General features: G+C 33.0%; 1 protein-coding gene across 1 annotated transcript; it reads left to right on the plus strand.

Annotated features, from left to right (window-relative positions):
- Window positions 5,430-18,899, plus strand: LOC109820568 (ALA-interacting subunit 1-like). The gene is made up of 7 exons (XM_020386724.1): window positions 5,430-5,762; window positions 8,469-8,527; window positions 8,611-8,685; window positions 8,789-8,982; window positions 15,970-16,270; window positions 17,002-17,291; window positions 18,617-18,899. Exons 1-7 carry the CDS (start codon window positions 5,690-5,692, stop codon window positions 18,669-18,671), a joined length of 1,047 nt encoding a protein of 348 aa, XP_020242313.1. The 5' UTR covers window positions 5,430-5,689; the 3' UTR covers window positions 18,672-18,899.

The following is an 18,899-nucleotide window of genomic DNA, read 5'->3' on the forward strand; positions in this document are numbered from 1 at the left end:
TACTGTATTACGAAATATGGATCTAACATCCATATTCTCACATTGTCTCTAATGGACTATATCCATAGAGGCAATAGTGAGCCAATATGAGCAAGTGAACAATCTCAATCTCATTATATGCGGATTTTAGTGTCCGCAACAGAGGGTTCTGGGCATAGAGTATTTCGGTGTTTGTGAAGACATATGCTATTTTGTCATAAGTTAGGTCAATGATTACATTCCTCAATCAGTCTATGTAATTAGGATCGGTAAACTTGTTCTGTTCTTATATGATTTTAAGCCAAACATAATGGCCTGAAAGAGAGAGAAAAAATATTTTAGCAGATGTTCAATACATAAAAATATTTTTATCTAACTTATGTCTCCCACTATTTTTCGAGTCCCTCAAAACCTTATAAGAGGTGATCGGAAAACAACTCATTGTTTTCAAGTGGGATCAAGATCCAATTATCATTGAATGCATCAACCTTGGCGTATGTCAACAAATTGACACATTCAATAATTGGTAGACAACTTTTGTCTTTTACACTCTTGTAATTCTTGATATGATTTTACCCCTAGTCTTTTATGACCTTGACGTATGCCAACAAATCATAAAATGCTAGTCAAGTTTGTACCCATCATTTCTTGACTGGCTTAAATTTAACTTATGCAAACTCTTGACGTATGCCAACAAAGTTGCATAATCAACTTAAGCTATCCTTATATCTTATATACAGATGAATACTATTTAGCCATAGAATAGTTATGCCTTGACGTATGCCAACAAATATAGTATTTATAAGCTTAATAGTATTTAACTAAAATGATGGAGGGCTACGAACGATTTCTCAAATCTTTTACCGTAATCGAACTTGATATAGTTTAAAGATGCTCTATATTTATACTTGCAACAATTAAACTAGCCAGGAAAGCGCAAGATTGATGGGAGGGTTCCGAGCTATTCACCGGGAATATTTATCGGACCTTAATTAAGTAACCACTTCTCTTTAAGATTATAGCGCGAAATAATGGGCATCACCCCTAATCTTAAGTTGGGTATCACCCTATTAGCTATACCTCATAATCACTTTCCTTAGACACTAGCTAAAAGTTGGTTCTAAATACATCTCTTTTAACTTTTTGAGATTTATTTATTTTTCACACTAACGCGATGTTAATGTCGATCTCACCACTCTATGGTCAATAAACTCTTATTGCCATGTCTCACAAAGTTTAAAAAAACAAGTTTTTATAATAAAAACTATTCTCTAGTGAGATAGAGATATAAACTTTGCAAAAAAATAGCACCCAATTATATTGACATCTACAATTTGGGGCACAACCAACATATCAACATATGTAATGTAAAACTTATATAGAATGGTAGTGGACAACTAAAGAAAATAAAATGCAACTACACTAATTACATTTTAGCAAGCCATATGCAACTCTTTGCGGTGCTTGCTCCCTTGCAAACTCTGTATTATTACAATCATATAAACATAGGACAGGCAAGCCCCATTTATAATGGAAAAACCATCTCGTAGGATGAGTAATAATATTGCATTAAATGTAAAGCAAAAAGCTATAAATGAAATAACTAAACTAAGCAACCATATCCCCCCCACACCCGAACAAGGGCCTATACCCGTAGACGTAGCCCATGATCGGTGAGCAAGTGCCTAAACCCGTAGGCGTAGCCCATGCTCGGGGAGGGAAGAGGTCGTAAATAATTATTACATTTCTAACTTTATTACATTAATACAAAACATGCAAGAGAATAGTTGTCCACTACCATCCATAAACATAACATCCACGCAAGATGATAAATCATATAACTTAATCAACATTAAGAAATATGCATCTATCTAGTTATGCAACATATTGGAAACTAGATAGCATAAGGATTATCCAAACTCAAATATGACTAACCAGCTTCTAACATACAACTACACAAGTTGTAATTAATTATTTTACAAAATAACTTGAATTAATTAACTAGTTTCATCTAAACTAGAAATTAGAAGCAAGAACAAAGTCCTCTATGAGTTAGATATGCATGTTAAGATTTAATTAGATGGAACCATGTCTCTGATACCATGAAGGAAATTCATGCTAAATACATGCAAAATACGCAACAGAAGACTATATGTATAATTATGATATGCATGTAGAGAGCATGAAATACATAATGGGACCATCCTAATTAAATCTAACATAATACCTATATTAAAGAGAGCATTCAAGAGTTAGAAAGTCATACTTTCGAAGCGTGATTCGATGAAAGATCGAACAACCCTTAGCTCTTGCTCCTTGTAGTAGAAAATCTCATCGTACTGGATCTTCAAGTCTTCAAGTGGGCTTGATAAAATCAGAGTCTTTTTGAGACACAAGGTAAAATATCCACCCGGGGATACTATAAAATCCTACTACTTCCTCTTACTCAAGATTGCTAGAATTTAGTAAGAGGAGAGCTCTCTTTTATTCTCTTATGGAAAAAAAACCACTTAACTAATTTTTAATTAGCCTTTCCATAAGAAAGAGAGCTCATATTTATAGAGTGAAATGTGTTCATGACATGAATGACTCATCCTATGAGTCATGCAATGAATCATCAAATATCAATGATTAATCTAGTGAGTCATGTAATAAATCATCTTATGAATCATTACATTTCAAACGAATCATTACATTTCAAAACCATGTGCTAATAAACCATGTGCTCAAACCATACCACTAAATGACTCATGTCATGACTCATTATACATGGTATGTGTATTTCATAAATGAGAATACCAAATCAATATTGTATTTCATAAATACGATATTTTGTAATTTTCCAATCATTGATTAATAAGTCATCATATGACCAAAAAGTCAATGAGTTGACCAAAAGTCAACTGTTGACCAAAAAGTCAACTAGTTGACTAAAAGTTAACTTTATAGGAATAAATACTAGAATTTATTTTCTAAGCACATAGCATTCCAATTTTATCAATATACATAACCGTTTATGTGTATCCGGTAAAATCATATATGCGTATCAATCATACGCATCACTCTATAAATTGTGTTTCATAGGATTCAAGTACGCGCTTGGTGTGACTTTAGGGCCCAACTTAAGAACTCGGCAGTGGATCATATCCACAAGTACAACAGATGTGCTAGCTACACATGAAGACTATCCGGGTATAAGTTGTGATAAATGTCTGCAAGATGCTTACACAATTTTATCAGGACCACTCAGTGATAATGCCGTACCCTAGGGTATGAAAAACTGTCAAACCCTAATTGCTTAATTAGTGTTTGTAGATATTAAACTCATAACCTATAAGATCAAACTGACAATCAGTTTATCTTATTTACCTCGGCCAAGGATTTCCAGGTTATAGTTATATCATACAATCTTATGACATTAACCCCCTATACTAGGAGAGACGAATCCCGTATTAGCATCTCAATATCTACTTATGCCTCGGGATGTACCCAACAAGAACCGTTATGCACAATTTGAAAAGAACTGTGGTTAGGTAAAAGTCTAAGTACACCTATACTGACATGTAAGATATTGTACTCATGCCTCAGGTCAAGAGACTACTTTGTACTATATCACTTGAGAACTACTATTTGACAGTTAAGTATAATTACCAACTAGATGTTCTCAGTGAGTCGTTCAGTCAACTCATTCACTAATGAGTCACCTGTATACTATATCTTGATGTCTCACATCAATGATCTAAGAGATGGATCATCGTCCTTCCAAAGAAGAAATAAAGTATACACTAGTCTTACCAAAGTGATGATGTCCCATTTCAACACTTCATCGACTAGGAACATTTTAGAATATACGTTAGCGACAAATCAGATCTCTTCATTACGATCATATCCGAAATGTCTGATAGTCTAGTATCATTCTAAGGACTTTATCTGTATTTAAAAAATACCAGATAAATCTGACCAAAATAGCATACTATTATTTAGAATAAGGATGTTATATTCATATAGGTCCTGTTACAATATACAATTATTGCCTGCAGGGCACCTATATCTAACAGTTTGATAGGTTATCCTTATTTAATTCTAGAATTATAATGTATTGTTTATTCATTTTTCATGAGTGATAATATTGCTTGGATGTGAATTTGATAGGTTATGTTTGTTTTGGGTAATTGGATAGGCTATGCTTAAGAACTCTAAAGTAATATGTAAATAAAAGGAGAATAATTGTTAAATGTAAATTGAAACTAACTAGTGGATTCGATCCTATATTCCTATTCCCCTCTCTTGATTTCCTCCATTTTTTTCTTCCTTTATTGTTTTGATTTGATTTTGCCTTTATTATCTTTTTATATTGTAATCTGCTTTCTATTTAATACTATTAGTGTCTTTCTCTCATTCTTCCCTCTTGCATTAGCCTTTTGTTTTTATAACAAATCTCTACTCAAATCACTCTACACTCTCATTATTAGTTTCTTATACGTTTCAAGAACCCGCTTAGATCTATCTTTCTAGTACTCTAATTCTCCGTGAATTAAAATTTTAAATAGTATAATTTTGACTATTGTGCACTGGTAACTATTCCCCTCTCTTGATTTCCTCCATTTTTTTTCTTCCTTTATTGTTTTGATTTGATTTTGTCTTTATTATCTTTTTATATTGTTATCTACTTTCTATTTAATACTATTAGTCTCTTTCTCTCATTCTTCCCTCTTGCATTAGCCTTTTGTTTTTATAACAAATCTCTACTCAAATCACTCTACACTCTCATTATTAGTTTCTTATACGTTTCAAGAACGCGCTTAGATCTATCTTTCTAGTACTCTAATTCTCCGTGAATTAAAATTTTAAATAGTATAATTTTGACTATTGTGCACTGGTAACTTTTGCATCACTCTTTTTTCAATCTTACAATCGTTTGAGGAATGGATGAGATGGGGACAATCTTTAGAGGAATGCAGTGAGATGGGGAAAACTCGCTACAGAGAACTAAACTGCGTCCTCGGTGACATTTTTCTCATTTTAAGAAAAAAAGAACAATTTTTCAAAACAACCCCATTTTATTTTTAAAATCGACCGATTTTTTTATTTACCAAAACCGACCCGTTTTTTGCCACGTCAGCCTAATCACCCTCCTAAATAGTCGGGGTTGCCAACCCCGACTATTTAGGAGTGCGTTAAACCTCAATTAGAAGCCTAAAACCCTAAAATTTTATATCCTAAATAGTCGGGGTTGACAACCCCGACTATTTAGGATGGTGATTAGGCTGACGTGGCAAAAAACGGATCGGTTTTGATAAATAAAAAAAATCGGTCGATTTTAAAAATAAAAAAATGAAATGGGCTGTTTTGAAAAATTGTTAAAAAAAAAAATCTCTAATCCGGGTCGAATCCTAGCCCTCCATCTCTATATCTATATATCTACATTACCGCGCTAAATCCCTAAAATTGTCCTATTTTCCGCCCTATTTCTTCTCCTCGAATACTTGCCAAAGTTGAAAAAAGCTCTTTCCATTCTCTCTCCTCCCTTTCTCATTCTTCAATCAAACCCTGGAAGAAGAGAAAGGGAGAGAGAAAAAAACCTACGTTTTCTACAAGAAAAGGAGAAATTTTCATAAACGAGAGATGTAGAAGAAAGAGGAATCATAGGTTTTGGAATTATTTAGTTTTTAATAGAGATCGAAGCTTTTTGTGGTTTTCTGAAGGGAAAATGAACAATTCAGCTGGATTGAACTCGGGAGCAGGGGAAATGACCGTCATGAGGAAGAACAAGAGGCCCAAATGTGAGATGTTTTACCCAAATTTCTTCTATTTTTTGTGGGATTTTGATTTCCATGTGTCTAATTTTAATGGGTATCTCGTAGTTTTTCAATTGCGTCGAGATTGAAATTTTTTTGCTTTATGATTTGGACCTGAGTTGTGCTACATTGTGTTTTGATGCCTCTGATTTTCTTGTTGATGGGGCAAAATTTTCCCTCGGATCTTGTATTTGTGAAGAGTTTCAAATTTCTATTGCTTGTCCAGTATTTTTGATGGGTCTTCCGTAGAATTTTTTTTGAGCCCTGATTGCTTTTATGTCTCAAGGGACGCTGAGGTAAAATTTCTTTTCAAAAGCTGTACTTTATCTCTTGCTTGCATGTTTGTTGTGGGGTTTGGGCCTTTATTGTTAAATTTGTATCTTGTTTGCGTGATTTTTTATGAGATTGCTGTGTTTATCACTTTCTCTGTTATAATTTTTTTTTAGATAGCTGTAAGAGATAAAGGAGAGCTCACCTACAAGACCTAGTTGTTTGGAGGTAACCCAAATCTCTTGTATACCCACAATTGGCTCTCCGGTTAGCCAATGTGATTCTAAATAAACCCTAGCATGCCAACACACTTCGACATTCCTAGTGCCCAGGCAGACTGTCTTTGCACTAGTTATCCGAGCATACCACCGCTTAATTCCCGGTGCCCATGCATGCTAGCTCTGAACTAGTTTAGTCGTTGTCGAACACTGCAGTCCCATTGTCACCCTTTTGGCTTTGTGTTAGACTAGTTCCGGATGAATGGGATTAACCATTGTGAAATATCTAGGAAAACTGAACCCTAAAATCTAGTTGTTAGAGGGAAGGAACCTAAATCAAATTTAAACTTCTAATGACTCCACATTTGGTCGGTGTGGGACTAAATAGACCCGACAATAGCTAGTCCTTGTATGTTAGATATCCCTAGGTAAATTATGTCTTTTTCCATTAAGGGCCTATTTGTTTGGCTAAAAAAAGAAGGAAACCAAAGAATAGGAAACTTATTTCTTAAAAAAATTGTTTTATGGTTGTTTGGTTGGCTAAAAAAAAAAGGAAATCATATAATAGGAGATGAGATGAGATGAGTTGTCACCATATTATTGGATGATGTGGGTGATTTTTTAAGAAAACTTGTTTTGAGGTTGTTTGGTTGGTTAAAAAAAATAAGGAAATGAATTATAAGAAACATATTTTCTATAATAGGTTTTTCTCTTGTGTTTGGTTCATTCTTAAAAATAAGAGATGAGATGAGATGAGATGAGTTGTCATTATATTATGATCCGGATGCCGTGTTTATTGATGCTGAGCAGTGGCTTCATAAGACTGGCAGTGGTTTCATATATTTGTCGAAGATTCCTCGGCACCGTTCGTTGACTGAGCTTCGGCGTCAGGCTGTGACACGGGAAATGTCGTGGCGCTTGACGGAGGAGCATGAGAGCGTTCACTGCGGATACATCACTCATCAGGCAGCTCCTGCATTCTTAAAAATAAGAGATGAGATGAGATGAGATGAGTTGTCATTATATTATTGGATGATGTGACCCATACTTAAGGAAATCAATTTCCTTGGTTTTTTTGAGGAAATGAGAGGAAATGAAATGTTAATGAGATGAGATGAGTTGTCACCATATTATTGGATGATGTGGGTGATTTTTAAAGATGAGATGAGATGAGTTGGATGATGTGACCATTTCTTGTGTTTGGTTTTTTTAGGAGATGATATGAGATGAGTTGATGGATGAAAATAATATTTTATTGGATAAAGTGGATGATTTGTTAGATGAAAATAATATATTATTGGATGTTGTGGTGAGTTTTAGGGATGGAAATGGAGGAAATTGATGTTTTTGAGATTTCCATGACCCAATTCCTATTCTTGGTTTTTAGAAACCAACCAAACAGCCCCTAAGAGTAGATTTATTTTCTGTTTTTTTTTTGACTCACTTGGCTCTTAAACCTCAACCTTCTGTGTTTTTTAGCTTCAAAATTTTCTTTTGAACCATTGTGCTGTCTACATGAAGATTCCCTAAAAGGTCTCTTCTATTGGTCGTATCTGTTTGATTACTTTGTAGGTTTTAATATGAGTTCTTGTTTATGATTGGTCTTCCCAAGTTTGACCTTTTATTGTTGGTATACTTTATGGAGCTATCTCCAAAACCCCTTACATTGTCTTTTTTTTTGGTTATATATACTTATTATATGCTTGTTCTAATATTCCCCTCGTAATATAGTGTAGCTTCCAAGGATCCCCCGTATGGTTATCTTATTTAGAGTATCTTCTGTTACCTCCTATTCACTTGATTGTCATGTGTATTCTCCTTTCAGAATTATGGATTGCTTCTACCTTTATTTAGATGCTAGGGAAGTAAAGTAAAAGAAGGACGTCAATGGTTGAGCCACTTAGAACTAGACTTACACAGTTTGCTGCAAATTATTTCTTTTTTACTTTAAATAGAAGAGCCTAAGTCTCCTTAATCACATTCCTGTCCTGCTTTTGGCTTTTGATGCTCAGGTTAGGTAATCCTTTCCCTCCTTTTTTTCTCTTGGAATTGTTGTATTTACACCTGATACTATATCAGATCAGATTGATTTTTTTGGCTTTACTTTCTGATTTGGTTTTGTTTCAGATGACAATATATTATTTCTCAAGGTGCTTTTTTAGTGGGAATTAATTAAATAAAAGTGCTTTCCCTTGCCTTTCAGATTCAAAGTTTACTCAACAAGAGCTTCCAGCTTGCAAGCCAATTCTTACTCCGCAATGGGTATGTTTCTCTAATAATGGGTTGTAAGTGCCAACTAAGTAATACCCATGCCACTTAATAATAATGATGTCCATTTTCTATAGGTGATTTCAGTGTTTGCAATCATTGGCACTATCTTTATCCCCATTGGCATCATCTCACTGATTGCTTCCAATGATGTATGTCCATATTTAACAGATTCTGTTTTCCAAACATCTAATATTATGTGATAATTACATTTATTTTATATTTTCTTATAAGAACGTTTTCCTTTTCTTCAAGGTTGTGGAAATTGTTTATCGATATGAGGAACAGTGCTTACCAAGCAGTGCTACTGATAGAGCTTCTAAGTTGGCCTATATACAGGATCCAACAAGTAACAAAGATTGCAGCAGAATCTTCCAAGTGCCAAAGGATATGAATAGACCTATTCATGTGTACTATCAGCTTGATAACTTCTACCAAAATCACAGGAGGTATGTGTTGGATCCTAGAGGGGGATGATTAGGGTTTGTGCTAATCTAATCCGATTTTATACCAATTAAAACTTATTAAAAAATTATTCTTGCAAGATAGATATACAATATGTTATGAGCAAGAATATGCAATATGAACAAAGAGATATATCCTAGCAATGAGATATATGGTGAAATATATGTAAGGATATATAAATGACACAAGGGTAAACAATCTAAACTAGATGGGACAATATAAACAATGCAAACACACAATATGAACATGGAGTTCGGATCTTCTGTCCTACGTCTCCGTTCCCTACTCCCGGGGAGAAATCCACTATCACAACCGGGTTTTCTACGCTCACCCGAATAACGTTTACACCTCACAATATCGGTTTTTAACGGTCACCGATCAACGTTCACAATCTCACAATGTGACTACACTCCACGCCTCACAATACGGTTTTCTAGCTAACCGAAAACTCTATAACACTTTTAATGTAATAAATTTGTTCTCTATAATAAATGAGAACTCAATCTAGGTTCACTCTCAATTATTACAACTCCCTACAACCCAAATTATACTAAGTATGAAAATACATTAAGCTCAATGGTTGTGTGTGTAAACAAAGAGAAATAAAATCAAATCTAACTCAATTAGCAAACTAGCAATAAATAAGAATATGAAAATCAATAATAAAATTGCTAGAGAAAATAGTTAGAAAAACTTCTCTACTAGCAATAAATAAGAATATGAAAATCAATAATAAAATTGCTAGAGAAAATAGTTAGAAAAACTTCTCTATAACCACAAAGGAGAGGATGAAGAAGATTGAGGATGAATCCCTCAATTGACAACGTAAGCTTTCTCCTTTGTAAACTAAAACCCCAAACTTAAAACAAACTTTTAATTTATTTTAAAAACGTGTTTAAAACTCTCTCAAGTTGTATGAAATAGTTAATGTAAAGGGGTATATATAGGCTTGAAAAAACCAGCCCAAGAATCCAACAAAATTCCATAAAAATATTAAAATAATCAAATCTGAAAACTAGCCATTACTGTGTAACGACTCTCTGATAAGTCGACTTATGAGTCGATTTATATGAGTCGACCCAACAGAAGAAAAATCACAACTCCGTTGTATTTCGTGAGTTGCTTTATGAGTCGACTCATGAGTTGACTACACGTGCACAGACATGAAGTGCACAGAAAAACTCAACTTTGAAGTGCCTTTAAAAATATCAAATAAATTCCAAAAATTATTAAACTTTGGGAAATGTTTGTAAACATATTAATGAACATGTTACAAAAGGAATTTTTAGATTTGCACTTCACATTTGTGAAAGCTCATCATTTTTCAAAATAGTCCAAAAACATAAAAATTAAACATACATGTTTTTGACAAAAGACTTGAACACTATTTTAAAACATTGTAAAATGATTATATAGACTTGATAAGAGATGTATATTATTGTTGTTAAGTCCATAAACCAAAAACTCAAATATGTATATATAACTATTTATATAACACTAAAATGTGTATGTGTGTATATGATATTGAGCTTAGAGTATCTAACACACATAATATAGAACCTAAACTATTTACCCAAGTAACTTGATCTTCAATGAGCTTTTCTTGGTAAACATGCGGATGAAGTATGAACTTAGATCTTCAACTATGAATTATATTGCTTCAACCACTATTCCGCCAACCTCCATTTGATATGATCGTTGTAGCGCAATACCATCCAACCTCCAACTCGTTTATTTATAATAAATTGAAATACACCAACACTAGACAAACACTATTAGTGGTAAATTGTTTGTTAAACATCATCAAAACAAAGAGACCAATAATCTCCCTCTTTTTGATGATAACAAATAATTTACAAAAATGATATATGCATGAAAGAAAATTAATATGTAAATTAGAATTATTATGCATATAACCAAAATAAGATATACTCATAATATTTCTCTTCCTTTGACAACATCAAAAAGAGGAAACCAAGGAATGAAGAGAGCGAAAGCTCCCACTACCTATAAGCATGGATGAGTATAAAACAAATATAGGGATTGCTTACCCTATCAAAATGTCTCATAGGATACATGAAATGAATGCTAAGGCAAGCATGTGAGCAAGCATAAATAAAAAATATGCTAAATATTACTCACATACAAGAGAACAAAGAGAACACATAGATATGTCATTATGAAGATAGTGTCTCATTACACTAACATAAAAATCATGCATAAAATAGATTTATGAAATCAAAAGAAAGAAAAACATGAGAATCATGAAAAGAGTTTTCAAGTGAAAACAAATCAACCAAATGAAATCATAAATCAAATTTTAAGCCCAAAAAATGATGTTTGATCAATAAAGAAAAATTTCTTTAAAGAACTTGATCAAACCACTCATAGAATACATTATAAAGCATATTTGAAATTTGAATCATCTATTTGTGCTATATAATGAATTCAAAGCACAAATCAAAACAAAATTTTTGACAAAATACAAGAGAGACAACAATATATCAAGCTCTTAAGCTTGTTCTAACCCATATAAGGACTTTAAGTACCCGATAACAAGATATGAGAATAAACACCCAATAAATCCGGGGGTTATATAAACACAAACTTCTCATCAAAATCGAAACTAATAATCATGAAAACAAAAGATTTGATCAAAGAAATATTATTTTCTTATTCAAAAATTTCAAAGCACATTTTTCAAAACCAAGAAAAGAGAAAAAAATAAAAAATGCTAAAAATCTTGGTTTACAAATCAAAAAGGTATTAGCTCCCAAACACCATTGGTGCCGACAAGTTTAGGGACATGCCCCCTATCATTAAGGCTCAAAGCCCTAGGGTTATGAACCCGTCTGGACGCATGTGGTGTACTAACACGGTCAAAACAATCATCACTCAAATGACCCCTTCGATTGTAATATGTGCAATGAAAGAGATTCATTTGTTTTTGTGGACCATTAGCTCGTGCACGGGAATCATTTGCAAATAAAGATTGTTTTTTAAAATAATCATTTGCAAATAAAGATTGTTTTTTAAAATTATTTTGCAAATGAGAAACGTTCTTAAACAATGGTCTATTTGGAACATATTGCAACTTAGAAGCTTTTTGCATATCATAACAAAATTTTGTAAGATGTCCAAACCTATCACAAACATCATATTTAAAAACATGTGGTCTACTAGAAGCATTTGACAAACTAGAATTCTTTTTCAAATCAAAGCAAAACTTTGCCAAATGGTCAAAACGATCACAATAATCATATTTAAATACATGAGCATGCTTATGATGAACATGATGAGTATGTGCATGTGTATGTGATGAAGAAGCCTTATAAGATGCACAAGAAGCATTGATATTAGCTTTTTTAGATTTTTATGCATCACAGCAAAATTTAGCTAGATGGTCTTTTTGGCAACAAATGGAACATTTATAAATTTTGCTATACAAGTGTGCATAGTGTGTAGGTGATTTTGTAGCACTAGATTTAGCACACTTGTCCATAAGTTTCTTATGATTATCAATGCATGTTTTCAAAGTTGAATCTAAAGATGAAATGCGTTTATTCACAAGATTCAAATTATCATTAGGCACATATGCATTTTTATTAGAAGTGGAACATAAATAGTTCATATATAAAAGAAGCAGTATCATTTTTTATGTTTTCTACTTCTAACATGGTATTATCTCTTTCATGAGTTAAACTATAAATGGATGAGGCCAATTTTTTATTTTCCAAACTTAAAATATCATTGTTTTCTTTAAGTGAAACATTTTCTTTAGCAATGATATCAAATTTGGAGCCTAGCAACTCATGATCGGATTTCAAATTATCATACTTGTTTTGTAAATCAATAAAATCTTTATACAATTTGTTATAAGCATGCAATAATTTTTCACTAGCATAAGCAAGTTCATCATTAGATAAATTATTAATGGATTCGAACTCGCAAACCTCACTAGGGCTATCGCCTAGTGCTCGAGTGCATGATGTTCCAATATCACTTGGAGAAGAATCCTCCAAACCATGTCGGATTTCCTCCAAGTCCCATTGATGTGCTTCAATAAATTTCTATAAGTTATAAGCATTATCAAAATGAACAAACTTGTTAGACATAGATGAACCAAAAACATTTAGCAAATATTCTAACAAAATCTTGTTCATTGTAAAGATTCGATGATCATTTTTATTCCACTTAGATTTCTCCGAAGTGGACATAATATAAGCATCATCTATAATTTTCCATAAATCAGAATGTTTAGATCTAACAAATAGCTTAAATCTAACATATCATTGGGCATAGGAGAAATTATCTAATCTAGGAGCAATATTGATGGCATAACCTAAACAAGGTGCACTATGCATGTCCATAATATTCATATGTATGCAAGCAAGATACAATAAAGCTCAAAATAAGATTACCACAACAAGCTAACTTGGATCTTTTAACTCAAGGTGATTAGACCTTAAATCAAAGAGCACCAAGCTCTGATACCAATTATTGGACCGTAGAGGGGGATGATTAGGGTTTTGTGCTAATCTAATCCGATTTTATGCCAATTAAAACATATTAAAAAATTATTCTTGCAAGATAGATATACAATATGTTATGAGCAAGAATATACAATATGAACAAAGGGATATATCCTAGCAATGAGATATGGTGAAATATATGCAATGATATATAAATGACACAAGGGTAAACAATCTAAACTATCTGGTAATATAAACAATGCAAACACACAATATGATCATGAAGTTCGGACCTTCCGTCCTACGTCTCCGCTCCCCACTCCCGGGGAGAAATCCACTATCACAACCGGGTTTTCTACGCTCACCTGAATAACGTTTACACCTCACAATATCGGTTTTCAACGGTCACCGATCAACATTCACAATCTCACAATATGACTACACTCCACGCCTCACAATACGGTTTTCTAGCTAACCGAAAACTCTATAACACTTTTAATGTAATAAATTTGTTCTCTACAATTAATGAGAACTCAATCTAGGTTCACTCTCAATTGTTACAACTCCCTACAACCCAAATTATACTAAGTATGAAAATATATTAAGCTCAATGGTTGTGTGTGTAAACAAAGAGAAATAAAATCAAATCTAACTCAATTAGCAAACTAGCAATAAATAAGAATATGAAAATCAATAATAAAATTGCTAGAGAAAATAGTTAGAAAAACTTCTCTACAACCACAAAGGAGAGGATGAAGAAGATTGAGGATGAATCTCTCAATTGATAACGTAAGCTTCCTCCTTTGTAAACAAAAACCACAAACTTAAAACAAACTAAACAAACTTTTAATTTATTTTTGAAACTTGTTTAAAACTCTCAAGTTGTATGAAATAGTTAATGTAAAAGGGTATATATAGGTTTGAAGAAACCAACCCAAGAATCCAACAAAATCCCATAAAAACATTAAAATAATCAAATCTGGAAACTAGCCGTTACTGTGCAACGACTCTCTGATAAGTCGACTTATGAGTTGACTTATATGAGTCGACCCAGCAGAAGAAAAATCACAACTCCGCTGTATTTTGTGAGTCGACTACACGTGCACAGACCTGAAGTGCACAGAAAAACTCAACTTTGAAGTGCCTTTAAAAATAGCAAATAAATTCCAAAAATTATTAAACTTTGGGAAATGTTTATAAACATATTAATAAACATGTTTCAAAAGGAATTTTTGGATTTGCACTTCACATTTGTAAAAACTCATCATTTTTCAAATAGTCCAAAAACATGAAAACTAAACATACATGTTTTTGACAAAAGACTTAAACACTATTTTGAAACATTGTAAAATGATTATAGACTTGATGAGAGATGTATATTATTGTTGTTAAGTCTATAAACCAAAAACTCAAATATGTATATATAACTATATATATATATATATATAACACTAAAATGTGTATGTGTGTATATGATATTGAGCTTAGAGTATCTAACACACATAATATAAAACCTAAACTATTTACCCAAGCAACTTGATCTTCAATGAGCTTTTCTTGGTAAACATGCGGATGAAGCATGAACTTGGATATTCAACTATGAATTATATTGCTTCAACCACTATTCCGTCAACCTCCATTTGATATGATCGTTGTGGCGTAATACCATCCAACCTCCAACTCGTTGTTTGTCTACAATAAATAGAAATACACGAACACTAGACAAACAACATTAATGGTAAATTGTTTGTTAAACATCATCAAAACAAAGAGGCCAACAGTACGCATGCATTTATTTGTTAAACTATTTATTTTCAACATTGCAGCTCATTTGCAATAAACCATTAGTCATCATGCTTTGGTATTTGACTTCCCTTTGCATAACCTTTTATTAGGGATAGTTTCTTTTATACAAGGGCATTTTTTTTGTACCTTGAAAAATAAATGGTTATATGTCATTATTTTCCAAAGTATAAATTACAAGCATAGTGTTGGATGCTAACATGTGAAATATACGATGATGATTTTGGTGTAGTGGCAGGGACCTATGACAATGATAAAGACAACTATCAGGTTGTCCTAAGCATTCCTAGTAGGAGCAATATATGGTGTCTCTATAAGCCTTTTTTCAGATCCTATATGCAATTTCTATCCATGATATCTTAAAGTCTCTCTCTTCTCTATCTTTTAGCACAAAGTTAGCAACCTTTTTACTAGGGCTTTCCTCTTTTCCCTTAATATCTTATATCTTTTCATACTTTTGTATTTTCCTACCCACACTTTCATTTTGGCTTCTGCGTTGCTTTATGCTCAATGCATGCAAACCCTGAGCTACTTTCCTTTTTCATTATTCAGATTGTGCGTACTCTGTTATTACTTGTCCATGTTCTAACACATTTATCTACACATTCTTGTACCTGCTACTTGCTCTTATTTATCAACCCTTTATTTAAAGGTAGAAGTTTTGCTTAGTCACTTGACAGACCAATTGGAATATAGGTATGTGAAGAGCCGAAATGATGTGCAATTGCGTGATGCTCGGAAAGCTAATACGACAAGTGGTTGTGTTCCTGAGGAGACCACTGCAAATGGGTCTCCAATTGTTCCTTGTGGTCTCATCGCTTGGAGTTTATTCAATGACACCTATAGCTTCACTCGTGGGAATGAACAATTAGAAGTGAACAAGAAAGACATTTCCTGGAAGAGTGACAGGGATCACAAATTTGGAAAAGATGTCTATCCCAAGAACTTCCAAAATGGGGCTTTAATAGGCGGTGGAAAACTTGATCCTAGCAAGTCTGTAAGTTTTCTATTGCTTAACAAACTGTTGATGTGCTAACTCAGCATAGAAAGCATAGATTTACTGCTTAACTAGTATTGTGGGAACAAGAAAGACATTTCCTGGCGCATAAATCCTGAACTTTAAAAACTTTTCTAGGCTGCATTCCATGTTCCTAAGTACACAGTTCTATTGGAATATATTGTATATGAACATATTTGTAATATAATAATATCTCAAAACTTTTCTGATATAGCTAGACTATACTGCTGACATGATCCGAGTTCTGGAGCTGCTGAATGCAAACCCCACTAGTTTCACTAGCTTTGTTGCTTATTTATGGAATAAGTAGGAAAGTGTTAATTTAGGAGCAACCAGCTTATGAAAAATTTCCTCTTGTGCTTTCTGTTGAAATTTTATATGCTACTTATTACCTTATATCCTCTGCGAAATTTCTAAGCCATACTTTCATCATCTACATGTTGCTCAAAGAGGTGAACTATCCTCTTAAGCATCTATCATCAATCCATCTATTACACGCTTTTCAAGTATCAAGAATTTCATGAATTATACATGAAAGAAAAGTCAAGAGACTAACTATAGACTTATCATTGTTTGATATGCGCGGCTTTCTCTAACATTTGACGAGTTTCATTAACATTTATCAACTTATGTCAATCATATTTCTTACAGGTGAGAATAATATAAATCAAGTTTATCGTTTATCTAATACCTTTTTCATATATTGTCAGTTAAATGAACAAGAAGATCTTATTGTATGGATGCGAACTGCAGCACTTCCAACATTTAGGAAGTTGTATGGGAGGATAGAGACAAATCTCAAAGAAAATGACACCATAGCTGTCTATCTTCAAAATAATTACAATACCTATACTTTTGGGGGTAAGAAGAAGGTGGTTCTTTCAACGACAACATGGATAGGTGGAAAGAACGACTTCCTCGGCATTGCTTATCTTAGTGTTGGTGGACTTTGTTTTTTTCTGGCTCTATCCTTTACCATGATATATTTGCTATACCCAAGGTGAGTTTTTTTTCTTCTATAAGAACATCATGAGGTCTAAAGTGACTGTTTTGATTTCAGATAAAAATAAAATAGCAATTTTAAGATCATCGAAAGTCATTGAACGCCCTTAAAAAATAAAAAAGAAATCAACCAAATCCGGATCAACTAGGAAGAAAAATCGAATGTTCTGTTTTCATTTAAAAATCGAATGTTATGTTTTCATTTAGAAAGTTGTGAAATACCCTTATGAAGTTTATTAGCTAGGTAAAATATTTTTATCCATGCTTCACCATTTGTTGCATTATTTAAGCCTAACACTAACCTAGAAAAACTGTGGATTATTTTAATCGATGAACATGTAAATAAAAATTAGGTGAGGAAGTTGTAAGATGTTTAAAAGGTCAGAAATAAAACAATAAGATGGTCTTAATCAGACCAGTCTTCAGAATAGACAGGCAGTTTTAAGAAAAGAAAGGCTATAATGGCTTTTTTTTTAAGAAAATATAGAAACCACTATTAATTTCATATGAACCCAATTAGTACAGATGTTTACCTCCAAAATTTTGTTTTATTTATTTGGTGTGTCTACGTCGTATTGCCATATGATGAAGTGCAACTAATTTGATACAAGAATTTACAGCTACTTTTTGAAAGAAATTTAGGCTTTTCCATTTGAAGCTGTTCTATGAACTTTTGTGAATTAGGATTTCGGCACCAAGTTTCTTAGACAGATCTTTATGTGAATTATTTTCTTATGAATTATATGATTTTTCTTCACCTTTCACCCCATTCTTCTCCACTGCAGAGGCCCAACCTCCTAACTGAACCGAACGTAATAAGTTTTGTAAGTCTGGGTTTGAAAATTTTGGGAAAAAAACAATCCAACACCATCACCTAGTTGCTAAATGTGGAGTTACGAAAATGTTAAATTTGGAAGTCTTTGCAAATTACTGAGGTAAACAACTGAATGAAAAAAGTCTGCAAGAATTTGAGATTGAGGTGAATTTCAGAGTAATTTGTAATGTTCAACAAGCTAAGAAAGACAACATTATTTTCATGATATGAGCAAGAAATTAGCTGTATGTTGCCATTCTAATGAGGGTTTGTGCTACCCAAAGTCAATAGAAAGTGTTGTCATGTAATTGCCAAGTATTCGTTTTTTATGGGAGATTACTCTTTCGCTTTTATGGAGTAGGCTTGAAGGAGGAGCCTACGGTTATCTTAGTCAATCTTCCAGAATTATGATTTTTCTTCCAAACTTTATTATTGTTTACCAAGGTATCTTTCATAAGTTTTTAAAGAGAGTGATATGCTTTCCCTGACTTCACTTTCAAAATTTGCAGGCAACTTGGGGATCCATCATATTTGTCATGGAACAGAAATCCAGGAGGGCACTAAATTGTTATTATCGCCTTCATCGGAAGCATTTTGTAGAAACCAAACATGTTCCAATGTCTGTAGTATAGTTAAGTTAAAAAAGAAAAACCCATGCATTTATTTTTCTTTCATGCGTCTTATTCTACCTTTGAAGCCTTACTGTTTGGTTACTCACGTATGATTTGCTTTTGTTTGAAACTTTGTGGTATCTGTCTTTATTATAAAAATAAAAGCTGTTGGTCAAGAGAA

Source organism: Asparagus officinalis, chromosome 8 (genome assembly GCF_001876935.1).
Source record: "Asparagus officinalis chromosome 8, Aspof.V1, whole genome shotgun sequence".
Lineage (NCBI taxonomy): Eukaryota > Viridiplantae > Streptophyta > Magnoliopsida > Asparagales > Asparagaceae > Asparagus > Asparagus officinalis.